Source organism: Lontra canadensis, unplaced genomic scaffold, assembly GCF_010015895.1.
Source record: "Lontra canadensis isolate GAN:19392208 unplaced genomic scaffold, GSC_riverotter_1.0 scaffold1, whole genome shotgun sequence".
Taxonomy (NCBI): Eukaryota; Metazoa; Chordata; class Mammalia; order Carnivora; family Mustelidae; genus Lontra; species Lontra canadensis.
This window is the reverse complement of record NW_022630995.1, coordinates 103,075,598-103,101,462: the sequence shown is the minus strand read 5'-3', so window position 1 is coordinate 103,101,462 and position 25,865 is coordinate 103,075,598. Positions and strand designations below refer to the sequence as shown.

General features: G+C 34.4%; 1 protein-coding gene across 2 annotated transcripts in view; it reads right to left on the bottom strand.

Annotated features, from left to right (window-relative positions):
* The window catches only part of CENPE (centromere protein E), a 76,973-nt gene that overhangs the window by 37,246 nt on the left and 13,862 nt on the right, over positions 1 to 25,865 (bottom strand). For both annotated transcript variants that reach the window (XM_032860620.1, XM_032860628.1), the window contains exons 13-27: positions 25,197 to 25,355; positions 22,121 to 22,265; positions 21,398 to 21,486; positions 20,576 to 20,743; positions 16,092 to 16,166; positions 15,748 to 15,867; positions 13,661 to 13,783; positions 13,412 to 13,577; positions 12,861 to 13,015; positions 10,823 to 11,137; positions 10,436 to 10,708; positions 10,122 to 10,280; positions 5,802 to 6,005; positions 4,018 to 4,176; positions 67 to 357 (exon numbers count right to left, since the gene is read on the bottom strand). In XM_032860620.1, coding sequence (XP_032716511.1) covers positions 67 to 357; positions 4,018 to 4,176; positions 5,802 to 6,005; positions 10,122 to 10,280; positions 10,436 to 10,708; positions 10,823 to 11,137; positions 12,861 to 13,015; positions 13,412 to 13,577; positions 13,661 to 13,783; positions 15,748 to 15,867; positions 16,092 to 16,166; positions 20,576 to 20,743; positions 21,398 to 21,486; positions 22,121 to 22,265; positions 25,197 to 25,355 — 2,601 coding nt within the window. The remainder of the gene's footprint in view (positions 1 to 66; positions 358 to 4,017; positions 4,177 to 5,801; positions 6,006 to 10,121; positions 10,281 to 10,435; positions 10,709 to 10,822; positions 11,138 to 12,860; positions 13,016 to 13,411; positions 13,578 to 13,660; positions 13,784 to 15,747; positions 15,868 to 16,091; positions 16,167 to 20,575; positions 20,744 to 21,397; positions 21,487 to 22,120; positions 22,266 to 25,196; positions 25,356 to 25,865) is intronic.

Sequence of the window (25,865 nt, the reverse complement as noted above, 5' to 3'; positions counted from 1 at the left end):
CCCTGTTTCAACTGGCTCCGTTTTAAAGAAACATTCAATAGATGAAAGAAAAGGGTAATAACTTACTGTAGCTTCGATTTCTCTTATGTATCCTTTAAGTTTTTCTCTCTCTATTTCAAATGATTCTTGTAATTCCTTTAGATCATTTCTTTCTTTGGTTATGGATTTCATTTCCTCATAATTTTCATGGAGCTTCTGAGCCAACTCTAGCCTCTCCATTTCTATACGTTCCAATGTTAATTCTTGGTTTCTTGATTCATTCTTCAAATTCTCCATTTCATTCATCTTTTCCTGCATCTCATTCATTTCTTCTTGTACACTAAGAAGTTGTACCTGTTTTTCTTGTAGTTGTTGGCTCTTAAGAAATAAAATTTTTATTTATTTATTTATTTTAAAAAAGATATTTATTTATTTGACAGAGATCACAAATAGGCAGAGAGGCAGGCAGAGAGAGAGGAAGGGAAGCAGGCACCCCGCCGAGCAGAGAGCCCGACGTGGGGCTCGATCCCAGGACCCTGGGATCATGACCCAAGCTGAAGGCAGAGGCTTTAACCCACTGAGCCACCCAGGTGCCCCAAGAAATAAAATTTTTAATTATCAATTTCCCTATATACTCTTAAAATCTCATGTGAAATATACTTTGCTGAACTGAAATAATCATTATCACAGCCCTGGCTATACTCCAAATGTATACAGACAAGCAGCTTTAAAAGTAAAGTATCCTTCTAAGCATAGTAACAGTAGTGGGCTGAATAGTGTCCTACCCAAAATTCAAGTCGATTCAGAACTTCAGAATATCACCTTACTTGAAAGTACGGTTTTTTGCAGATGTAATTAATTAAGGGTTGAGAAGAAATCCTACTGGATTAGGGTGGGCCCTAAATGCAGAATGTCCTCATTAGAGACAAAAAGGACACACAGAGACACAGAGAAAGTCCTGTGAAGATGAGGCAGAGATAAGAGTGATAAAGCTATAAGCCCAGGACACCAAGGGCAGCTGGGAGTGAAGGACAGTTATTAGACGCAAGGAGAGATTCTTCCCTAGAGCCTTCAGAGGGATCATGGTATTGCCAGCAACTTGATTTTGGACCTCTAGGATCCAGACATCTGACAATAAATTTGTTGTTCTTTAGGCCACCAAGTTTATGGTAATTTGATAAAGAGGGTCCAGGAAACTAATACGGTGTCAGTAGGTTAATCAAGGAGGCAAAGTGAAAATGAGAAAAACAAAAAGAGACTAATTAAATATAAAGGTATAGTTGACAAATAACTATAATTCCTCATCTCTTAAAAATTTTTGGATAATCTATTTTTTACTTCTAATAAGGTCCTTATGGGGTAGCTCAAAAAACTACTGGGACACTAATTTTTTTAAACTTATTTAAATTCAATTTAATTAACATATAGTGTATTAGTTTCAGAGGTAGAATTTAGTGATTTATCAGTTGCAAATAACACCCAGTGCTGCTTACTTCAAGTCCCCTCCTTAATGCCCATCACCCAGTTACCCCATCCCCCCACCCTCCTCCCCTCCAGCAACCCTGTTTCCTATAGTTGAGAATTTATGGTTTGCCTCCCTGTTTTTGTCTTATTTTATTTTTCCTTCCCTTCCCCTATGTTCATCTGTTTTATTTCTTAAATTCCACCCATGAGTGAAATCATATGGTATTTGTCTTTCTCTGACTTCTTTTGCTTAGTATAATGATCTCCATCCACATCATTGCATATAGCAAGATTTCATTCTTTTTGATGGCTGAGTCATATTCCATTATAAATATATATACCATCACATCTTCTTTATCCATTCGTCTGTCAATGGACATCTGGGCTCTTTCTATATTGTGGGTATTATGGACATTGTTGCTATAAATATTGGAGTGAATATGCCCCTTTGAATCTGTTTGGGTCCTTTGGATAAATACCCAGTAATTCTATTGCTGGATTGTAGGGTAGCTCTATTTATAACTTTTTGAGGAACCTCCATACTGTTTTACAGAGTGGCTGTACCAGTTTGCATTTCCACCAAGAGTGTAAGAGGGTTCCCCTTTCTCTGTATCCTCACCAACATGTGTTGTTTCCTGAGTTGTTAATTTTAGTGAGGCATTAACTTTTTTTAAGTTAATAAATATGAATAAGTCTATCTCTTTATTTTTTTTAAATTCAACTAACATATAATGTATTTATTATTAGTTTCAGAGGTAGAGGTCAGTGATTCATCAGTCTTATATAATACCTAGTGGCTCATTACTGAGGCATTAAATTTATAAGCCTATTAATTTAACTTCTTTAGAATGAGTATGAAACAGACATCAGGTTTTAGTAAATTTAGTTAGGTTATAGTGAAAGGGAGGAGAAATAAGAGAATACTTACTAGGAGAAAAACACTCCACAGAAGTGCAGTGGAAATCATAATATATCATTTATAATGCATGTGGCACTGTCCTTAGAGTAAATAGAAAGTCTTAGTGGTACATTTTAGAATTACATGGGCGGTACAATTATTACAAGAGTCTTAGCTCTTATACAAATACTACAACAGCACCTTACTTCCATAAAAGAAATGAGTCAGGAAACTGTAAACGTCTAAGAGATGGTAACAATCATAAAGCTTACATTTTAAAGAATCACTACTATATCTTAATAAAGGCAGGATCTTTGTGTTATTGACTAATGGATCTCAAGCACCCAGAACAGCATCTAGGCTATGGTAGTTTCCAAAAAGTTTCTGATGAATGAATATATTATATGATAATTTAAATGAATCAAGGCCTCTCTCATCTGAAGACGAGAATAATATAATCCTCACAAACAGTGTTGGTTAACAAAAGACAACTGACAGAATGGGAGAAGACATTTGCAAATGACATATCGGATAAAGGGCTAGTATCCAAAAGCTGTAAAGAACTTATCAAACTCAACACCCAAAGAACAAATAATCCAATCAAGAAATGGGCAGAGGACATGAATAGACATTTCTGCAAAGAAGACATCCAGATGGCCAACAGACTCATGAAAAAGTGCTCAACATCACTCGGCATCAGGGAAATACAAATCAAAACCATAGTGAGATACCACCTCATACCAGTCAGAATGGCTAAAATTAACAAGTCAGGAAATGACAGATGCTGGCAAGGATGTAGAGAAAGGGGAACCCTCCTACACTGTTGGTGGGAATGCAAGCTGGTGTAGCCACTGTGGAAAGCAGTATGGAGGCTCCTCAAGAAGTTGAAAATAGAGCTACCCTATGACCCAGCAATTGCACTACTGGATATTTACCCAAAAGATACAAATGTAGTGATCCGAAGGGGCACATGTACCCGAATGTTTATAGCAGCAATGTCCACAATAGCCAAACTATGGAAAGAACCTAGATGTCCATCAACAGATGAATGGATGAAGAAGATATGGTATACACACACACACACACACACACACGAATACTATGTAGCCATCAAAAAACCAAAATCTTGCCATTTGCAATGACATACATGGAACTAGAGGCTTTTATGCTGAGCAAAATAAGTTAATCAGAGAAAGACAATTATCATATGATCTCTCTGATATTTGAGAGGCAGGGCAGGGGGTCATGGGAGGTACAGAGGGAAAAAATGAAATAAGATGGGATTGGGAGGGAGACAAACCATAAGACTCTTAATCTCAGGAGACAAACTGAGGGTTCCTGGGGGATAGGGGGAGGGATAGGGTGGCTGGGTCGTGGACATTAGGGAGGGTATGTGCTATGGTGAATGCTGTAAATTATGTAAGACTGATGATTCACAGACCCGTATCCATGAAGCAAATAATACATTATATGTTAATAAAAAAAAAAGAAAAAAAAATGTTGGTTTGAATATAGGTATGAGTTGAAACTGTCCACAATATTAGCATTAAGATGTGTTCATTTGGGAGATATATGCTATTTTTAGAATTTAGCTCTAGAGCAATCAAAATGTGTTTTTAAAAAAAAAGTTTAGTCAGGAAATATAATATGGTTAGGAAGGTAACTTAAAAATTCACCTTTTCTTTTAGCTTTTCTTCAACTTCTATTAATTTCTTACAGGTCCTAGAAATCTCTTCCTCTTTCTTTATGGTGTGGTTCTTTTCTTGTACGACGAGCTCTTGCTGCTTTTTAAGTTCATCTCTAAGAATTCTTAATTCTTCTTGGTTTTCAATAGTCTAGAATTTAAAAAAAGTTGAGATTAAGATACATATTACCTTACATTTATAAATCAGGTGAAAATCAGCATTTACCTCAGCCTAAAAATGAAGAAATCATGGCAAATTCTATTGGAAAAGATTATCTTAAAGAGTCTTTAATTTAATCATATAGATGCCAAACAACTGCTTTTTATGCTGTTTCATTATTACTTCACTTACATTCCTATCATGAAAATTAGAACTGGATTTAGTATTTTATCTTGAGAGGTTTGCCCATTTTCTACCCTTAAGCCAAAGGAGACGGTTTCTAACTTTCATGGACTGATGATAAGACTAGTTATGGGCTCTTCATATGCCAGAATAGTTGTGATTTAAAGCACCAGTTAACAGCAAGCTCAAAATGGCAGCTATCTTTTGCTAGCATGATGTAGGCTAACCCTAGTTATCAGCTTAAACAGTGCAGTCTCAAGTCATGACCACAAAAACACTGCAAACATGAGACCAAGAACAGACTATGACTTTTGTCTGTATTCTTCTTTAAACTTAGCTCTTTTGACCAGAAAACCCCAAGAAATATGGAAAATTACACAAAAGTTCAGGTTCTCCTGTAATCCACAGCAAACTTCAAAAAATGTCAATTTCAATCTATACATATTATATTGCCTCTAAATACGGAATCAAAAACTAAAGTAGATTTGACAATATGGCAAACATTAACAATGAATAATTAACAATGAAGTTTAAAAATTACAACAGAATAAATGAAGAGAAACACTTAGGGGACAAATTTAACAAAACGTGGATAAAGACATATACACTAAAATCCACAACACATCACTGAGAGAACAGGTAATTTATAGAAAGATATGCAATAGCCAATAAGCATATGAAAAATGATCAATATCCTTAATTGTTAGGGAAAGGCAAATGAAAACAATGAGGTATATACCTAATAGGATGGCTAACATTGAAAACACCAATAATATGAAGCATTGGTGAGGATGTGAAATCATAAGAATTCTCTTAATTTGCTGCTGGGAATGTAAAATGGCACAACTACTTTGGAAATCAGTCTAGTAATTTGCTATGACCCTGCTATTCCATTTAGATACACTTGAGGACTTTTAAAAAGAAATGTTCATAAAAAGTTTTCTGTAAGAATGTTTACAGCAGCTTCATTCAAAATAGCCAGACAGTGGACAGAACTCAAATTTCCATCAACAGGAGAAAGGCTAAACAACTTGTGGCCTATTCATACATTGAACACTACCTAGCAATAAAAAGGAGTGTAAAAAAAGTAAGGTACAAAAGAGTACATGCTGTATGATTCTATTTGTATGGAGTTCTAGAAGAGAGGAAGTGTCCTACGGTTAAAAAATATCAGGACAGTGACTATATGGGGTAGAGAGTGAGATCAGAATTGCAGGGGTCAAGGCGCAAGAGAGCTCTGAAGGGAGAGGTAAATGCTCTACACCTTGACTGGGATGGAGGGTACACAAATAGAGACATTTGTCAAAAGTCATCAGACTGTATACTTGCATCAGATACATTTCTCACATGTAAATTATGCCTCATTAAAGTTGTAAAAATCCACAACATACAAGACAAGAATATATTGCTAAGTATACAGTGCTAAATCCTACCATTTCAATATTTTCCCTTAGGTCAGTCTGTAATTGTTCCTTTTCTGCTGTAATTCTCTCTAACATTTGTTGCAGTTCATTTTTCTCCTGTATTAAAGAAAACATCTTTCTCTGTTGCTCAGTTAGCTCATTATCTTCAACATTCACAATCAGTGCTTGAGTATTTTTAGCTTTCAAATTCTGTTTTTTATTTGTGTCAACCACCTAAAGTGTAAATAAAGAATTTCTCAGTTAATTACAATTTTAATAGTAATGAAAGTTGCCAAAACTTACATTACTTATTATTTACCAGGCATTCTTTTCATTTATTGACACATTTACTCTTCACTCTAACCTTATGAGGTAGGTACGAGTATTATTTCCATTCGACAGATGTGGAACATGAATCTGAGAGAGGATGATAGGTCACTTGCCCAAGGTCACTCAGGATTTGAAGCCAAGAGGTCTGGCTCCAGAGTTTGTGTCCTTAAGTGTACTCTTTTTCATGGGTTAAGAACTACCTGAACAGCTGTAGATAATTAACAATTATCTTCATGTATGATGATGGGTCAACCTAATTTTAAGAAAGAGTAAGCCAGGGGCACCTGGGTGGCTCAGTGGATTGAGCATCTGCCTTTGGCTCGGGTCATGATCTCAAGGTCCTGGGATCGAGTCCCGCATTGGGCTCTCTGCTTGGTGGGGAGCCTGCTTCCCCCTCTTTCTCTCTGCCTGCCTCTCTGTCTACTTGTGATCTCTCTCTGTCAAATAAATAAATAAAATCTTAAAAAAAAAAAAAGAAAGTAAGCCACCTTGAACTCCACCATGTTCTTTCCATCAAAAGCTGGAAATGATTCTCTATCACCCCACTCACAACAAATCATTATTTTCAGAAGCATTCAGAAGTATTCACAAAAAGTTGGAGTTTTATCATATGAGAGGGCAAAATAACTTTGATAAAAATAGATTTCATATTATAGTAGTATAATATATAGTAGTATAATATAAATAATAGTAGTAGTAGTATATATAGTAGTATAATCTTTTAAAAATACATACTTTTTATGTTCTGCTTAAAAAAAGCACGTTACATAAATTAATTTATCCATAAATAAGTCTTAAGCAAAGGTAACCTAACACATATACTTCTTGATCAAGTGAGACAAAAACTGACATTAAAATCATTGGTGTGAAATTAGGTTATCACTATGTAACCTTACACACCCAGGAAATAAATACAGCTCCATATTGGCTGTATTTTATGAAGTTTTAAATATGTATTAAAAACTTTTAATAATGGGGTACCTGGGTGTCTCAGTCAGTTAAGCATCCGACTCTTGATTTTGGCTTGAGTTATGTGTCAGGCACCACATTCAGTGGGGAGTCTGCTTGAGATTCTCTTTTCCTCTCCCTCTGCCCCTCCCCATGCTCTCTCTCTTGCTCCAATAAATAAAATCTTTTAAAAAAAGTTTTTATAATAATCTACAATTACATTGGAAAAAAACTGAAAAGTAAAGAGAAAAAAAAAATCATCCAACATACCAGCTTCACACAACCCACTACTGGAATTCTAGAATATTGCCTTTCAGAGTCTGTCCTTGAAAAATTTCTTTTGAATACAGTAATAAATAAATAAATATATAAATATAAATATATATATATATATATATATAAAATATTCAATTTTGCTTAGAGCACATACATTTTCCCATGCTGTTACCTAATCTTCAAATTATAATTTTGAGTAGTTGCTCAATTCTCTAGAATGGGTTTGGACAAATCATACTTTATTTTACTATCTCTTACTATTGGCAGTATGCTTGAGTTTCTAACAATGGCAAACACAGATCTAATACATTAGAACTTAATGTAAGGAACATACGGTCATTGGGTCGAGTTTGTCAGATACTGTACTTCAGAATCTTACATCTGTGCTCCTACATATAGGACTGTACACAAAGATAAAGCAGGCTGAGACAAAGTATGTGAGAATACCCAAAGGATATTTTAGAACTAAACTCAGCCTAGAAAGTATTTCAGTTACCATGAGAAAATCTAACAGATTTTATTAAATTAAAAAAAAAGAATTGTGTCCTTTACATGAGATAAGCTTACTAATCATTGTTTAAACTTTCTGTTGCAAGACACTAGAGAAACTGCCTTTCTAGAGAGAGAAACATCAAGGATTCAATGTGGGCACTTTTAGGGGATTTATGAGACCTACTAATGTAGCCCTGTGGGGCCCAGATGAACAGAGGGGTCCATGTGGGATTCCATCATTAACATAGTAACAGAAGACCAAGCTGACCCCAACCTTCCATCCCAGATTTGAGAAATCCCTGGGAAACAAAAAAGCCTGTTGGACATTTTTTTATCAACATAGATGCTTCTAACATAAACTTAATACCACACACTAGCTGGTCCCAGTGAATAGAACTCTTCTTTTCCCTTACTCTTCTGCTATTACACCCCTTCTCATGAGGCCCTATGACTGCATTTTTGCATTTGTTTAAAAGCAGCTATTAATTGTTGTATCTTACTTTCAAAAATCTTTTCAAAAAACCTGCCCTCAATGAAAGTGAAAGTTATAAATTTTAAATCAAAGTCAAATGCCTCTGGCTTATTTGATTGATCCAAACTATAGATAAGCTAAGAACATAAAACATATAAAACAAGTGAAAATGCTTTTCTAGGAGAGAAGTACTAAAGCATAGGGAGAAAGAGGAAAAGCTTTTCCAAGGCAAGAATACTGTACCCCGGGCAAATGCGGGAAAAAAGCTCATTATATAAAGTAATAGCATATAAATCTATAAAGAGATTTATTTATATAAGTTGGAGCTTACTGAATTATTCTGAAGCAGTATTTGTTTTTATTTAATAAAATGTCCATCCTGGTGATTTTTCTGTTTGCATGTAATACGCAGTTTTAAAAAATTTTATGACTGTATAAACCCAGTTGCATTATCTATATACATAGATACATATTATATATACATATGCAATTCCAAGCTATGGATGTATGAAAGATTATTTCACCAGTCTCCCACTGATGGATGTTTTAAATTCCTAGTAGCAAATATTTTGGGTTAAATAGCATTAAGTGCATAAAATTGAAAGACAGTATAAAATATCTTGTTGATAATATATATCAAAAGCATTTTTGAAAAAACAGAAATGTATATAGTAAATGAATCCATTGGATGAAATTATAGGCAATTATCTATTACAGACTGAATTTTGTCCTCCCAATATTCATGCTAAAGTCCTAAACCCTATGTGACTATATGTGAAGAGAAAGACTTTAAGGTGGGTAATTAAGGTAATTAAATGAGGTCATAAAACTGGAGCCCTAATACCATAGGATTGGTGTCCATTCATTCATTCATTCAGCTCCATGCCCAGTGCAGAGCCAGACGTGGGGCTCAAATTCACAACCCGGAGATCAAGACCTGACCTGAAATCAAGAATCAGTCGCCCAACTGACTGAGGCACCTAGGCTCCCCGGGACTGGTGTCCTTTTAAGTAGAGGAAGAAACACCAGTGCTCCTTTTCAACTTGAGCATAGGAGAAAGGTTCTGTGAGAACACAGAAGGAAAGTGCCATCTGTATACAGCGAAGAGAAGACTTAACGGAAACTAAATTTTCTAGCACCTTAATCTTGGACTTCTAGCCTCCACAACCAGGAGAAAGTAAATTTCTGTTGTTTTAGTCAGCAGTCTGTGATATTTTGTGATGGCTGCCCTATTGAACTAACACATATCTTTAAAAAAAAAAAAAATCATTAGCCTCTTGTAGCCTTTCTTGTACATAATTAAATAACCAGCTAAGACCTTTTTCTCCTAAGATTTCAGAACAAAATAAACCGTACTACTTAGAATAAATTAAGGTGAGATTTAAAAACCTGATAGTAAAATTATGGCATAAACCCTAGAAAACAAGCATAAATAAAATATACACATTGATTTTATAGGGATCTCTAAGCAAGTTTAATATGTAAAATCGGACATAAAACACATATTTTAGACATGGTAAATAATTAGTAATCTCTTTTATATTCTTAGAATTCAGAGGGGTCTTTAAAGACATTTAAAATATGTCAGGCCTCAGAAAATATCAGCTCAAAGTTTGAATTAATTTTTGCCTTTTTTTTTTCAAATTGATTTTAAGCAATTATATCTGAAATTATCTTAAAGACATTAGGGTTGCAGCTTATAAAGTACTGTTAGTTAATAGCATTATGAATAATAAACAAGATTGCAATTATCAGCATGTACTTAAGTGTTTGAGGTAGAAGAGAAAGCTCATCTACACATATGTAAAACTTTGAATGGAAACACCATTTACCTTTTCCTGGAATTCATCTTTAGTTTCTCCTAGGTTCTCCTCTGTATGCAAACTCCTGGAAGTTTCCTCAGAAATTTTCATTTTTAGCGTGTTAATTGTTTCTTGGTGTTGTTTCAAAGACTCAAGAGCATTTCTTAATTGTTCTTGGGTATCTATATTCTTTGTCAGAGAAATAAAACAATTTCCATTAGAATAAAGTGAAATAGTGGAAGTAATTGTATAGTGACTACTTGATCATTAATCATGAGTGATGGCTCTGGTACTGTTTGTAAAGAGGCTCTGAGTTTTCAGAGTTTACTCCGTCAAAGCCTTACCATGTTTACAGTATCCTGAATGTCACTTTTGAGTTGGTCTCTCTCAATGTTTAGGTTCTCCTGGAGTTGTTTTAGGTCCTCCTTTTCTTGGGTTAAGGTTCTTACTTCTGCTAAAGTTTGTTGAAGTTGCTCAGCAATCATTGTTTTTTCCTTTTCCATAGTTTGCAGCCTCAAATCTCTATTTTCTAATTGTTCCTTCAGCTCTTCCACTTCATTTGAACTTTTTTGACTCTCAGTTGTTTTTGGCTGAAGTTCTTCAGATTTGGGAGGAAGCTTTAAAATAAAAAAAAGTAAATGTGAAAAGCAGAGCATTCTGTGGTGTATATATATGGAAGCCAAATCTCAGAAGGCTAAAGACTGCTTCCCTAGAGGATGTCTTGTACCAACCTCTGTGTTCAAAGCATCCAAACTTAAACCAAGTTTTTGAGCTTGTTTGGAGAGATTTCCTATTTCCTGATTCATTCTTGCATTCTCATCAAGGACCATCTTATACTTTTGCTCAAATTCAATATGATGATTTTTAAAATCTTGGAATTCTTGATCAGTGCTTTCATAATTCAACCGGGTAGTTGCTAGGTCATTTTTAGTTTTCCCAATTTCTTCAAGTAAGTCTTGAATTCTACTTTCCTTTTGAACTAGTTCAGAAAACAATTTGTCTCTTTCTGATGTTATTATACAAAGTTCTTCAGATTTATCATGCATCTATGGAAAAGAAGTAAAATTTAGCTATGTTAGCATTGTAGGATCTACTGAAGCAGCTTTCAGGGGAAAAAAAGTTTCCTTGGGGTTGGGGGAGGGGAAGACATTGAAATTAAGAAAAGATTTTACTAAGTAAAGGCAACATTTTTTTTTTTTTTTTAAGATTTTATTTATTTGACAGAGAGAGATCACAAGTAGGCAGACAGGCAGGTAGAGAGAGAGGGGGAAGCAGGCTCCCTGCTGAGCAGAGAGCCCGATATGAGGCTCGATCCCAGGACACTGAGATCATGACCTAGCCGAAGACATCGGCTTAATCCACTGAGCCAGTCAGGTGCCCCTAAAGGCAACATTTTTATTGTTACCATTCCTGTGTATTATCCTCTTTAACTTTACCTTCAGTTTTGTTTTCTAATCTCTTTGGGTTCTAGTAAGGATTACATGGAGAAGGATACTCAGTAGAAAAACATTATTTCAGGATGTGCCTTTATTTCCTTATCTATCATTCTAAAGTATTTTCTAACTTCTTGGTGTATCATTTTTTGTTTTTTTTCTTAGAATTTGAAAATTTTTTTTTAAAGCTTTTGAATACAGCTCCAATTTCTAAAAATGTAATCCCTGAATGATTTAAATAATTAAGGTTTATTTGAATTATTATTTAAATAAACCATATCCAGCTTATGAACAGTACAATCATTGTTAATGGTAAAGTAGAAATGGTGGGAAGAAGAGAAGCAAACTTAAAGCAGAGACTAAGGACAGGGGTAACACAGCAGGGTTGTTTCAATTATGGACTCAGGATAGGAGACACTTCTGTTTGGCTCAACTATTGGCTTCATAACTACTTGCTGAGCTAAAAAACAGCACCTACTTTAAAGAGTTTTTAGAATGACTAATTAATGTTCCTAGAGTTCTTTAGCATGATATCTGCCATTTGGTCTTCAACCACTTGTCAGTTTTATTTCTTTTAGAAAGGTAAAGAGAAAGGAAAGCTTGGCAGATGGTTTATAGGACTGTTCACTAGCCTGCAAGATTTACCCCTAAACTTTATCAATTCCCTCCTTTATATCTCATTGCTCTTTTTTATTCAACATAGTGACAGAATTAGTACCAAAAAAAAAGATGAAAAAAGTATGGACCATAGAATTCTGTTCAAAGATTTTATTTTTAAGTCATCTCTCCACCCAATGTGGGGCTTGAACTTACAACCCTAAGATCAAGAGTTCATACTCTCTACTAACTGAGCAGCTAGATGCCCCCATAAAACCTTGCTTAAAAAAAATTTTTTTTTTTTTTAATTTATTTCAGACAGTGAGTGACATAGTGGGGAGGAGCACAGGGAGAGGGATAAGAAGACTGCTGCTGTGGGGCTGGATCCCACGACCCCGAGATCACAACCTGAGCCGAAATCAAGAGTCAGATGCTCAACCAACTGAGCCACCCAGGTCCGCCTAGAATTCTGTTTAAGTGAAACATTTGAGGACTGTAGAAATGGTTGTTACGTTGATCAGGTCACTAAGCATACTGTTAAATAGGCTTTGAAAATGTGCTTTCTAGTAATATAAGGAAATTAGAGGAGGAACTACATTCATTTCTATTCCTAACAAGTTGAGTCAAATCTTTACAGTCTCTTAACTGCTATTTTAAGATATACTACAGCAAAATATTTAAAGCTATTACAAAGGTTTTTATTTCAAAAGAAGAGTTATTTGCTTAAAAATGTGTTTACCTCTTTCCTCAGCATTTCTACTTCTGAGGGTAAAGATTTCAATGCTGAGAGCAAATTAACTTCCTTATACAAAGCTTCATTTTCTTCAACTTCTTTATTCAGTTCTTTCTGGAGGTCAGTAATCTTTCTTTCCAGTTCCAAATTACAGAGCAAATCTAGGACATTTTGGGTAAATTATAACAGCCTGTAGTTATTGGGACAATCTAAATTACATGCAAAGTTAGATTATTTAATCAGACTGTATTAAATTTATGAAAGAAAGAGTCAATGTTGGTTAACAGGTGAATAGTTAATAGTTCTTCAACCACTTTTTGAAAATCAGGTCTAATTTATTTGAAAAATAATTCCTAAACCCTTATGAATCAGAATTTCAGGGAAGCAGTTATAAATACTGATCTCAAATAATACTGAAACTCATTATTAGGCTATTAAAACAATTAGATAAGAGAATAAAAAATTTCTAATCATTGGAATGTAGTCACAAAATCCTTCAGGTAGGTTTCTAGACAAAGTCAGATCTGCAAAGAATTAAGTCTGAAATTATGAAATACCTTTTGGAACTTTGCCATCTACAAGGGAGGTGAGTTTTGTTATTTCATTAAAAGATGATTGTAGTTCTTTCTCCAGATCAACTTGCATTTTCTTTTTTGCTTCCAGTTGACTTTGGTATAACTGAATATCATTTTCCATTTGCTTGTATTTACTTGTAAGTTCTTTCTGTTAGGAGAAACACTGCAAATTCACAGAAATGTACTGGTTGTGACAACTGTTTTATTATAAATATTACAGGAAACAATTACCATTTTCTCTTTCAGCTCCAGATTTTCACTTCTAAGAAAGGCTGATTCTTTCTTGGCATCAAGGGCTACAGTTTCAGCATCAAGCAGAGTCTGTTTCATTTGTCTTAGGTCTTCAGTGATTTCCTATATACATGACAAAAAGAATTTAGCGAAATCTAACTTGGTGAGAGTTGGAAAAGATTTTAGAGAACATGTACATAGACGTTATTCTGAATAAATAAAGAATGGTGAAAATATGCTAATTATCAAGTTCATTATTTATGAAAGCTGAAATAATATTTTCCATAATAAAAATATTTAAAAAACTCTGACTATGCTTTTCCAAGTTATAGAGGCATTATGTAGACTGAGAAAACTTATTGTTTAAAAAAGGTAAACACAATTGTTGTTCAGCTAGCTTGTTAAAATTTCTTGTGTAGTTTTAAGTCATTCTAAAACATGGCAGGTGAGTAGTTCATAGTTAAGATTAAGGATATGAAATCACAAATTGAAAATTAGCTTACATAAATTCAACCACATATATCCTTGGCAGAATATTAATGCACAAATGAATGAATGAATAAACTGGATGAATAAAGAGAAAGAAATAACAACTTTTAAAAAGTGGGCAATTCTGCTTGCCACTCTATCAACAGACACTCCAGGATGATAGGAAAGCGCCTATCTTCCCAGTGCCTTAAAACAGTAAGATTACTTTTACAAAGGATCGTCTGTCATTGATAACAGGTAACCGAAGAGTCCTAATAGAAGGTAATAAAAAGGTAATAAAAAGTACTCAAAGTACTCAAAAACTCAAATGGAAACCAAAGAATGACAGAAACCAAAATTTCAGCTAGAAACTGTTGCCTTCTTAAAAAGAGTGTTAAAAACTAGAATCAAACTGATACTTTCTTGAAGTAATCAGGAATATCGAAGCAAATAGAATAGAAAGCATGTAGCAAAAATGAACAATTTTGCCATGAGATTAAATGTTATTTAATGCAATTTTTTTTTTTAAAGATTTTATTTGTTTATTTGAGAAAAGGAGCACACCTGTGGGGTGAAGGGCAGAGGGAGAAGCAGACTCCCCACTGAGCCTGATGTGGCTTGATCCTGGGACTCCGGGATCATGACCTGAGCGTAAGGCAGACCCTTAACCTACTGAGCCACCCAGGAGACCCTTAATGCCAAATCTTTTTTTTTTTTAAGATTTTATTTTATTTGACAGAGAGAGAGCAGGAAAGCAGCAGAGGCAGGGAGAAACAGGCCCCCTGCTGAGCAGGGAGCCTAATTCGGGGGCTTGATTTCAGGACCCTGGGATTATGACCTGAGCCTGAAGGCAGTCATTTAACCAACTGAGCCACCCAGGCGCCCCAATGACGTATCTTATACCAACTAAAATCATCTAGAGCTACAGTTTCTGAAAAATACCAAACTGTTAAAATAGTTATTTAAATTATAAGAACGCATTAATATTAATAAAATTTATAAAATCATGCTCAGTTACATGCCATATGTACAGTTCTAGTTAATTATCAATACCAATACAAGTGTTCACCTGAATATACTGACTACATACTTATGCATGCATTTATATAAAACAATTAAAAAAATAAAAAATTTTGAATTACTTTTTTTTTTTTTAAAGATTTTGTTTATTTATTTGACAGACAGAAATCACAAGTAGGCAGAGAGGCAGGCAGAGAGAGAGAGGGAAGCAGGCTCCCCACTAAGCAGAGAGCCCGATGTGGGGCTCGATCCCAGAACCCTGAGATCATGACCCGAGCCGAAGGCAGAGGCTTCAACCCACGGAGCCACCCAGGTGCCCCTGAGTTACTGATTTTTAATGGAAACTCATCCTCGACTTACTAATATTCAAAGAATGATATCCTCAACTCTGTACGAATGATTCTTTACCCATAAAACAGCAATGATACTAACAGTCCCTCTTTCATAGAGTCATTGACAAGATTAAATAAAATAGTATATGTAAAAAAATTACAACATCTGGCACACAGTAAGTTCAATACAAGCATTTGCTATAACAATGATGATGGTGTACTACAAATGCCTACATGATTAAATAACAAAATAAACCTAATTCTTACCGATGAGTACGACAAGTCCATTTTCATATCTTCTGACTTCTGAGAGTCTATGTATTTCTGTAGCTTCTTAATCTGGTCTTCCTTTTCTCTAAGCAGCTCTACTTTTGAGCTTAGTTCATTCTATAAGTGTGAAACAAAAATAAAGTGAAACAAACATATTTTATTGGATTTAAATTTTAGGAGATTAAAAAGAACTTATGTTTAATAGTTTAAACTGTTAGTAAAATTTAAAAAGTTGATATTTAAAAAACAAGATGTTCCTTTTATTTTCTGAAATAATTATGTATGATGTACATTTTATAGTTCTAGTTCTTTATAATAGAAATACCAACATAAATGCTCACCTCAAGATCTTGATTATACACTTCTGCATGCTTAACTAAATTCTTTAAGTTGGAAATTTCATGAATTAGTTGCATCTGTAAGAGCATGTGAAGAGGCAACAGAGCAAACCAATAGTTAATAAAGCAAAAAAAAAAAAAAAAGAAGAAAAAAAGAAATTCTCTCCAAAAGATAGCATTTATTCACTGCTTCAGAATCACCAAAACAGAAAGGGATTGAGATCAACTGTTCAAGCTACTGTTACAGAGCGCCTCATTATTTGAAGATACAAAACAAACAGAAACCCAGTAAGTCAAACAAAAATATCCCCAAACCTTGTAAAACAAGTAAACAAGAAAAAAACCTCAGCATGACCCAAGTAACAGTTATGCTGTCTGTTAATAATGCTATAAAAATGTCAAAAGCAAATTAGTATGCATCCCTTGGAGGAGATATACTGGTAATCAAACTTTAAAACTCAATAAATTTTTGTTTTGGGGAAGTTAAGTGCAGAAATGTATTTATTCTACAAGATTTTTTTGTTTTCTTCCCACAAATTAGCCATTTAGCTTTATACTGGCATACTTTTTAAGGATTTATGTTTTAAAATTTAGGTCTGGATTAGGGTAGTTTCATGTGGTGCTTTTAAAATAATATCACTGTTCACTAAAGCACAGAGATATGTTTAATATTATCAGTTATTACCTTGTTGGTTCATTCCACAGAAAATATTGGAAAGATGATGTTATTGCTTTATATTTTTCAGCTGTCTAAAAGTATAAAGAATACCTAAAGATACATATATTTCTATTAAAGTTTCCTTTCCATCAAATATCTGGAGCATTAAATATTTGAATACTACATATTTTTGTGTCAAAACACATAAATGACAACTTATCATAGATAAACATACTTTCTCTTAGAATTATGAAATCTTCATAATTCGATGAGTCCTGAAAATGTAAAGGCAAGGTGGGTGGGGGATGGGGTGACAGAATGATGGGCATTAAGGAGGGCACATGATGTAATGAGCACTGGGTGTTACATGCAACTGATGAATCACTGAACTCTACCTCTGAAACTAATGATATACTACATGCTAATTAACTGAATTTAAATAAAATAAGATTAAAAAAGGAGAAAAAAGAAGAAAAAAGTAAAGGCAAATTCTTGTAGAATATAAGGGATTTATGAAAGTAGCATCTTTTTAAAGTAATATTTTCTGAATGCTTAATTCAGTTCTAACTAATTTTAGATTCAGACTAGTGTTGACATTCCTATTGTAGGTCAGCATCATCTAGAAATATTATGTGAGTCATTGAAAATTTCCTACTGGCTGCATTAAAAAAATAGAACTAATTTAAAAAATATATTTGAACCTAATATATCCAAAATATTACCACTTATTCATGTAATCAATATAAAAAACTAAATAGTTTACATTCTCTTTTTTTCATATTTTTAAGTCAGTTCAGACCGGCCACACTTCAAGTACTCAATCATCATATGTGGTTAGTGGCTATCAACTGTTCTGCAAAATTTTAGACATTTGTGTTGGCTATAATTTAAAATAACTCCATCTTTTATCTTTTTTTTCTTGTTTCTAAATTCTGTGCAACAAAATCACATTTACCAATAAGGAAGAACTACAAAATTACTCTTTTATTTTAGAAAATAAACATCTAGAAAGAAAACTTATCTCACTTGTCATTTAAAATAGCACTTTAAGTACTAGTTCTCATTAATCTAAATCTAAAGATGAACTTTTGTAAAGCCTGGACAACAACTTCTGAATGAGGTATTATTTAGGATGCTAAGCATAAAGAGAAAATATATGATATGATTAAAAGTTAGTTGGTGGCTATATAAAAAAAATTACAGATTTCAACTGTAATGTTCAGCAGATTAAACAAAAATATTTAATACCTCAAGACAAAAACCTCCAAGTTGTTAAAATTCTAAAATTAAGCAAGTTAAATCAAGTAGAGGGTTGGAATTTCCTTTGTTCCCTGAGCTTGGTAATACTTGACTTTGTTTACCCCTCCTTGTAAAAATTATTATTTAAACATACTGTATTCCTATATGCCCATTTGAAAATGATATAGGGCTCTGGTTATTTGTAAGACCATTAGGGCAAACCAGGGCAATGACCATATGTCCCAAGGCCATAATTTGATTTTTTATTTCTTTTGGCTAAGCTTTTCCCCAAAATGGAGGTTTGGGAACATATTTTACTGCATACACAGACTTGTATTTTTAGTTTAAAATAGAATAGAACTACCTTTCAAAAGAGTAAGTTTATATTACTTAATATTTTAGGTTACCATATAGAACCTAGAATTTTAGTTGTGTCCAAGTGAAGATGAAAAGAATAGGATTATTTTCCCCCTTGACTGTGGATAAAAGGAAAAAAAAATCAGGATGTGAGTCAAGTCATATACTCTATGAGCTTCAGTTTTATTATTAATTGACATATAAATCATGTAAAAAACTTAGAGAAATTATTGCTATACTTATACCCAAAGTTAATTTTATGACACATTATTTATAATAAGTAAGATACAATTAGATGAAATTTGGAGTGAGAAAGGGCCTTGGCAAGCACCTGGTTCAACCTCCAGGGTGGAGAGAAAAAGGAAGTAAGTCCTGAGAGATTCTGGGACTCGCTCAAGGCGTTGTATCCTATTCAGAAGCAAGTTTGGCTCCAGAGACCATGCTCTTAACCATGACACTAGACCACCCTCTTCCTTGAAAAACTCCATTTTTATTGACTGAAGTCTACAGGTCAATATACAACATTTTGTATTTTGTTAACATGCAAATTTTAAAACAAATTAAATGAAACTCTGTGGAGAACATATAGACTTTGCATCTTAGGATACATACTCATGAAATGCAGGATTAACTTTATTTTATTTTATTTATTTATTTATTTATTTTTTAAAAGATTTTATTTATTTATTTGACAGGCAGAGATCACAAGTAGGCAGAGAGTCAGGCAGAGAGAGAGGAGGAAGCAGGCTCCCTGCCAAGCAGAGAGCCCGATGCGGGGCTCGATCCCAGGACCCTGGGATCACGACCCGAGCCGAAGGCAGAGGCTTTAACCCACTGAGCCACCCAGGCGCCCCTATTTTATTTTTTTTTAAAGATTATTTATTTATTTATTTGTCAGAGAGAGAGAGAGCAGGAGCACAGAGAGCTGCAGGCAGAACAGGCAGAGTGAGAAGCAGGCTCCCTGCTGAGCAAGGAGCCTGATGTGGGACTCAATCCCAGGATTCTGGGATCATGACCTGAGCCGAAGGCAGATGCTTAACCAACTGAGCCACCCAGGCATCCCAGGATTAACTTTAATTTGTAGGTAGAATGGAAATAATACTTTTGGCACTGACTTCTTTTTTCCTTATTTAAAAAAAAAAAAAAAAAGAGGGTAAGAAACGAAACAATACCAAGGTAAAAACATTGTGGCCCTTTGGGCTATCCTCACAGAAATCTCAGAAGTAGCTGCAAATTAACTCATATTTTAACTACACCAGAACACTGGCTCTTATTTTGAGGGGTAGGGGGAGTCAAAGATTGCTTCATCATCTGATAATGGCTATAGATTCTTGTTCCAGAATAATGAATAAGCATTTAAAAATTCTGCAGAGTAATTTTATAATGTCTGTGACCTTTAGGTTAAGGACAGTCTGCTCTTAAGAAATCTCTTGAATTTCTTGGGCAATTTCTAAGTGTGTGAAGTCTGAGTGTTTCTGGATTAGGTTCTCTTAACATGTAGCTTAATATTATATATTTAGAAAATTTAAGTGATCTGTTTCATTTCTAAAAATTTCATTACTAGTATTTAGTATTAGTTACACTAATTTTCATAACTCTCTGATATGGAAAAAGACATGATCAAAATCAGCTTTACCAGCTATTCTAATAATGTTCTAAATATTTTGGAATATACTTTTTTTTAAATAATTTTTTTTTAAGATTTTATTTATTTATTTGACAGACAGAGATTACAAGTAGGCAGAGGCAGGCAGAGAGAGAGGAGGAAGCAGACTCCCCGCTGAGCAGAGAGCCCGATGCGGGGCTCGATCCCAGGACCCTGAGATCATGACCTGAGCCGAAGGCAGAGGCTTTAACCCACTGAGCCACCCAGGCGCCCTGGGAATATACTTTTAAAGAAAATGAAATCCATTAACACAGAGTATCCATGCATAAAACATTCAGCTAGATAGTAAAATTCATATTGGTCTCAGCGGGAAATGGTTATATTCTAGACAGTATTTCTGGTGTGCTCAACACATTAACGTTTGAGCAAAATAATTCATATGTGAAACAAATGATTTAAATATTTTAAAAATAATATAAGTGAATTACTTCTTAAATTCTCTATATTGTGTGTACACATAGAAAATGGTTGGATTTTCCATACATCATGCATAGAAATAAATATCTTTAAGAGAATGATACTTCTTTTAAAAGTGTTGTTTTAGTTTCATGTTTCCATATCTCTTACCTCCTGATCTTTCTCTGTTTTTCTTTCAAGGGCCTCAAATTCATCCAAATCATTCTTTTCTTTTAATTTCAATTCCATTTCTTCATTTTCTCGTCTTAGTTGTTCATAGTCCAATACCAGATTATCATAGTTGGCACGAAGTGAATTCAGCTCACTTTCTAAGTTTTCCTGTTGTAACCCAAACCAGATTTAACTAGAACACCTAACTTTAACCATAACACCTAATTTTAACTAATACAATGGTTAAGTAATGATAATAATAATTCCCAAGAATCACCGCAATTTTATTCTAAAACTAAAATGAAATTTTCTTAACAAATACATTTATAAAACTATACTGTTCTTCTTTGGACATTAGTAGTCTAGAAAGTCAATATGGATTCTATATACCTACTGAAGTATTCACTGTAGTATTCCCTAAAATTTTGATGAAACCACTTTTATTTTTCAGTATGATTTGGCAATATTACCCCCTCCCTGCTGTGTCATTCTACTATATACCTGAGAATTTTGACACTTTATAAAACCTTTAGGGGATTGTCTAAAGAAAAAGAGAAACTAAAAAAAAATCATAGATACCAAGATTTGCTGGGAAAAAACTAGATGCAAAGGTTTACTTATTACCATACACCTGCATCACAAAATTTTTAGTTTCCTCTACATGCCAGTTATCAACTAGGAGTGTAACGAGTAATTAGAACCAAAACTGTTACTGAAATTAAGTCAGAGCTAGCAATGTGGTGCTACAACAATGTAAACATCAACAAAAAGTGAATTTTAAAGAGTAAGAGGATAATGTTTTATAAAATACATTTAAGTTACCTGACTTAGTAGCTTTGTTGCTGGATTCCACTCTGTCTCATTTAATGTATCAAAAGTATTACTGAAAATATCAGACTCTGAGCAGAAAGCTAGAATTAGGAGAAAAAGAAATTTATCCATAAAGATTCTTAGAAGTCAAAGACTAAAAAAAAAAATCTGATCAGGGGTAATACTAAGCTCCAATTAGCTAATGTGCTCACAATATGAATGCCAAGAATACATTAACATATATGATCATTTATATTATTATATGAACTAAGATCCCTGGTTAGAATTAGTAATAAAATATTCGATCCTTGATACAATATAGGTAACAGGGACAAATACTGAGATTTGATCCTTATAAATAGATTTTAAAATGCCCTTTAAAAATACTGCTGATGTTGGAGACATTATTTTGAAACACGCCTGTGTAATGCTACCCTTTCAAAATTAAACAAAGTTTAAGGCAGATGTTATATGGATACTAATTTAATTGGATAATGATTAGAACCAGCAACAAAATGTCTCACGTTTCAACTAAAGTGTATCATTCTTAAGAGTGTGAAAATAATATAGAATGTTCACTTTCTTGAAATCACTATTATTTATCATTACCTCCATTGTGATTGCATCTAAAATGCATAATTTAGTAAATGTGTTTATCACATTAACTGAGTTATAAATAATGTAGTTCTTTAAAGGGATGCTTTTGTAATTAAAAACAGCTGAAAAAGCACTCACATTCATCAATTTCCCCCACTATGTTTACAGCCGCCTTACGTGTTTTTGTTACATTTGTTGACATATTAAATTCATTTATATAATTTGAGTCTTTCATTTTGTTAATTTTACCAAGGCACCAAGTGACTCTTCGTTTTCTTTTAGCCTAAAGAGGAAAAAAAATCAAAATTACCTCACACAGATCTGGGCTCAAATATCATGAAATGAGGGAATTAGTTTACATTTTTTGGAAACCATGGACTTGGTAGAATTCTTTTTAAGCCTACTTTAATAACATACCAGTCTAAGGATGTCCTAAGAAAACAAACTTTAAAATCAGTTTTTAACCCCATAAAATATTTGATGAAACTATTATTTAAAATTCATGTTTTATTTGAAAGTTTCCCTACAAACTTTTCTGGGACTTAATGGAAAGGAATAGGCTTACAACTTTCCAAGTAATCCAGTGTTCTCTAGCAGGGAAGCTGCTGCCACCACACCACAGCTATCAAAAGCACTTTGGGGTGGCCAGCTCTAACTGGGAAGGGACAGACAGATGGTCTACTCGAACTTCCTTCAGTGAGTCAATCTCCACACAGCCTTCACAATGCCAGTTCTCTTCCAATTAAGTAAAACTAATACCTCCTTCAGCGCTCCTAACCTCATTGTTCTTTCTCCCTGGGGACTTTGCTCCCTGGGTTATCTATTCATCTGTTATCCTCACCAACTCCCTCCTAACAGCCTGATGAATGAATGCTCTAGTTGGTTTGCTTTTGTTGTTGCTGTTGGTTGTTTTTTAAAGATTTTATTTATTTATTTGACAGAGAGAGAGAGAGAGAGAGAGATATCACAAGTAGGCAGAGAGGCAGGCAGAGAGAGAGGGGGAAGCAGGCTCCCCGCTGAGCAGAGAGCCTGATACTCGATCCCAGGACCCTGAGATCATGACCTGAGCCGAAGGCAGAGACTTAATCCACTGAGCCACCCAGGCGCCCCTGCTTTTGGTTTTTAAAAAACAAACTCTTCACTCCTTACTTCTCTCTGGCTACAAGTTTCTTTTTGATTCTCTTTTGTGCTCTTTCTTCATCATCTGTCTACTCCTTCTGCATCCTTTCAGGAACACCTCTGTCTCCTGGTGCTAATCCCACCCAGCTAGCTGTTCTCACCACTCCTCACCACTCATTTGGCTTTGCTGGTTTCTCCTCCTCTGCTTGTGTTTTTCCATATTGCACAGCTACCATTCTTCTCCTGAGCCTCTGTGAAATAGAAGTACTATCTCCTCTTACTTGATCCTTCTAACTATCCTATTACTATATCCTTTTTATAGGTGAGCTGATCTATAAATGATCCTTTTTTTCTGAGATCAGTCCCCTCTACTGTGTTCACGATCTCATCCCTTGGGGTCATCTCAACCCTCTGTAAGGTGGGTTTTGCTCCTACTACATAACTCAAATTGCTTTGTAAATGAGTTTTTGTTTCCAAATCCAAAAAATTATCTGTATTTATCTTAATTAACTTCTCAGTAAAATGGGACACCGCTGACCACTACCTCTCTGAAATATTCTCTTCCCTTAGTGACCACAATTCACCCTGTTTCCTTCTTAACTCTAGAGCGAATCCTGGCTCCCTTCGGGATTCTTCTACCTTTATCTAAAAGTTGTTCTGGGGTATGGTCTTCTTTTCATTCCTAACATGCTCTCAGAACAAGCCCATCCATTCCCATGACTTGACTTAGATCTGCAGTAGCTAATGTCCAAATTGATATTTCTACCTCACATCTTTCATTGTCTGAAATCTTAAACTGGAGATATCCCAAATAAAACCCCGAGAGATGCACTGTTCTTCATTCGGTGTTCCTTAACAATGACTACTGCTACCAGCTACCCAGCAATGTTTGCAAATCATTCTGGATACTGTTCTCTCTCTCTCTGCCCCGCACATGTAAATAATTACAAAGTCCTGTTGAGTCTACCTCCCACATAGGTCTCTAATTTACCCATTTTTTCCATCTCCAGAGTCACAGTTCTTGTAGAGCCCCAACCAATCTGATGCACATAAGCTGCCATACCTTTCTGAAATACAACTGTGATCCTGTTACCTGCAAGACGTTTCCTTGCCCTGAGCATAATGCAATGTTCAAATCCTTCATTATGATTTAAAATGCTCCTGCCACCAAAACATTTTAAGTCTAAGGGATACATTATGTTGTTTTTATGACTCCAAGCTTTTTTACATGTGGATCTCTTCCTGAAATATTCTTCCCTGTATGTTCCACTGGGCTGCTTCTTATTTATCACTTAGTCAACAAATAGCTCTTGGAATGTCTTCTTTATACCTAGTATGGTGACTTGAATATAATGTCTATTAATACTATTAATAATTATCTTTAGACCCTTCATTTATTGAGGATTTGGAAAATGTAGTGTTGAGCACATTCTATGTATTATTTCACCTAATTCTCATAACAATCCTAGGAGTTGGGAATCAAGCTATCTCATAGATAAGGAAACTGTAGCAAAGTGGATTTAAGAAATTGCCTAAGGTAAAGAATTAGGAATTGACAGCACCAGGATTCAAATCTAGGCAGTCAAGCTCCAGAGGCCATCCTTTTAATCATGATACCATCAGTCAAAAAATGCCTACTGGACTGAAAATACCCCCAGCTCTAGTAAAAACAGAAAGTACATATACTAGAAGTCAGAATTGTGATCACTATATTGATCTATATTCTAGATCAATTTTCCTGAGATTAATATTTCTGTTTCTTTAAATAGAAAATATTATCATTCAACCTAGATAGGGATGGTTCTTAATCACCTGATCAGCTTCATTAGAATTTCTTAAGAAGCATATTTACATAGATTCCTTGTCAGTATTTCAGATTTCTTGAATTAGGATCTCTAGAGAAGGGATCAGAGATCAGTATATTTAATGAACTTCTTAGGTTTTGCTGACGAATAGGCTAACACACAAAATGTTCTGGGTTTTCTGAATATACTATATCAAAGGATAAGAAATGTGTAACTATGTAATAAACATACAGGAATACCAATCCTAGTCTTTGTATAACAAGTCTGAGTTGTCATCTTTTAAGTTTTACCTTTAACTCCTGTTGTGATGTGAGGGAAGAAGAGGTTACCAGCATCCGTGTTAAGTTCTGAATTTTCTCAATCTGTACTTTTTGAAGCAAATCTTTTTCTTCTAGAAGTTGGGCCAACTGGTCTTTTTCCATTGCCTGGGCCCGAGTCTCTAAAGAAACCTATAGAATGTAATATTAAGTTATGTTAGTAATAAATGTAGCTAGATTTTAAAATCTTAAAAGTAACTTAAAAGAATAGAATATTAAATTTGTATGTGGGAGCTCTTGGGTGGCTCAGTCAGTTAAGTGTCTGACTCTTAATTTGAGTTAAGGTCATGATCTCAGTGTTGTAAGATCGAGCCCTGCATTGGGCTTTATTGAAATGAAATATACACTACCTACAAAATACTACTACTATGGCAGTTACCATAATCAGTAATTTCTCAAACCTATAATAAAGTAAAATACACATTTCTTCCTGTGTATTCTAGATACTATATATAAGATTATAGCAAGGCTGTTAAAGCCCTTCTATTAACTGCCTATAAATATATAAATAATAGGCAGAAAAATCATAAAAGCAGAGACTTAAATACCTATGGCAAAAGAACAGATGTTTTCATAAGACTTCCATTTGATATTTTAGCTCATTGTATTTTACTTTTTTAAAATTTTAACTTATTTTAAAAA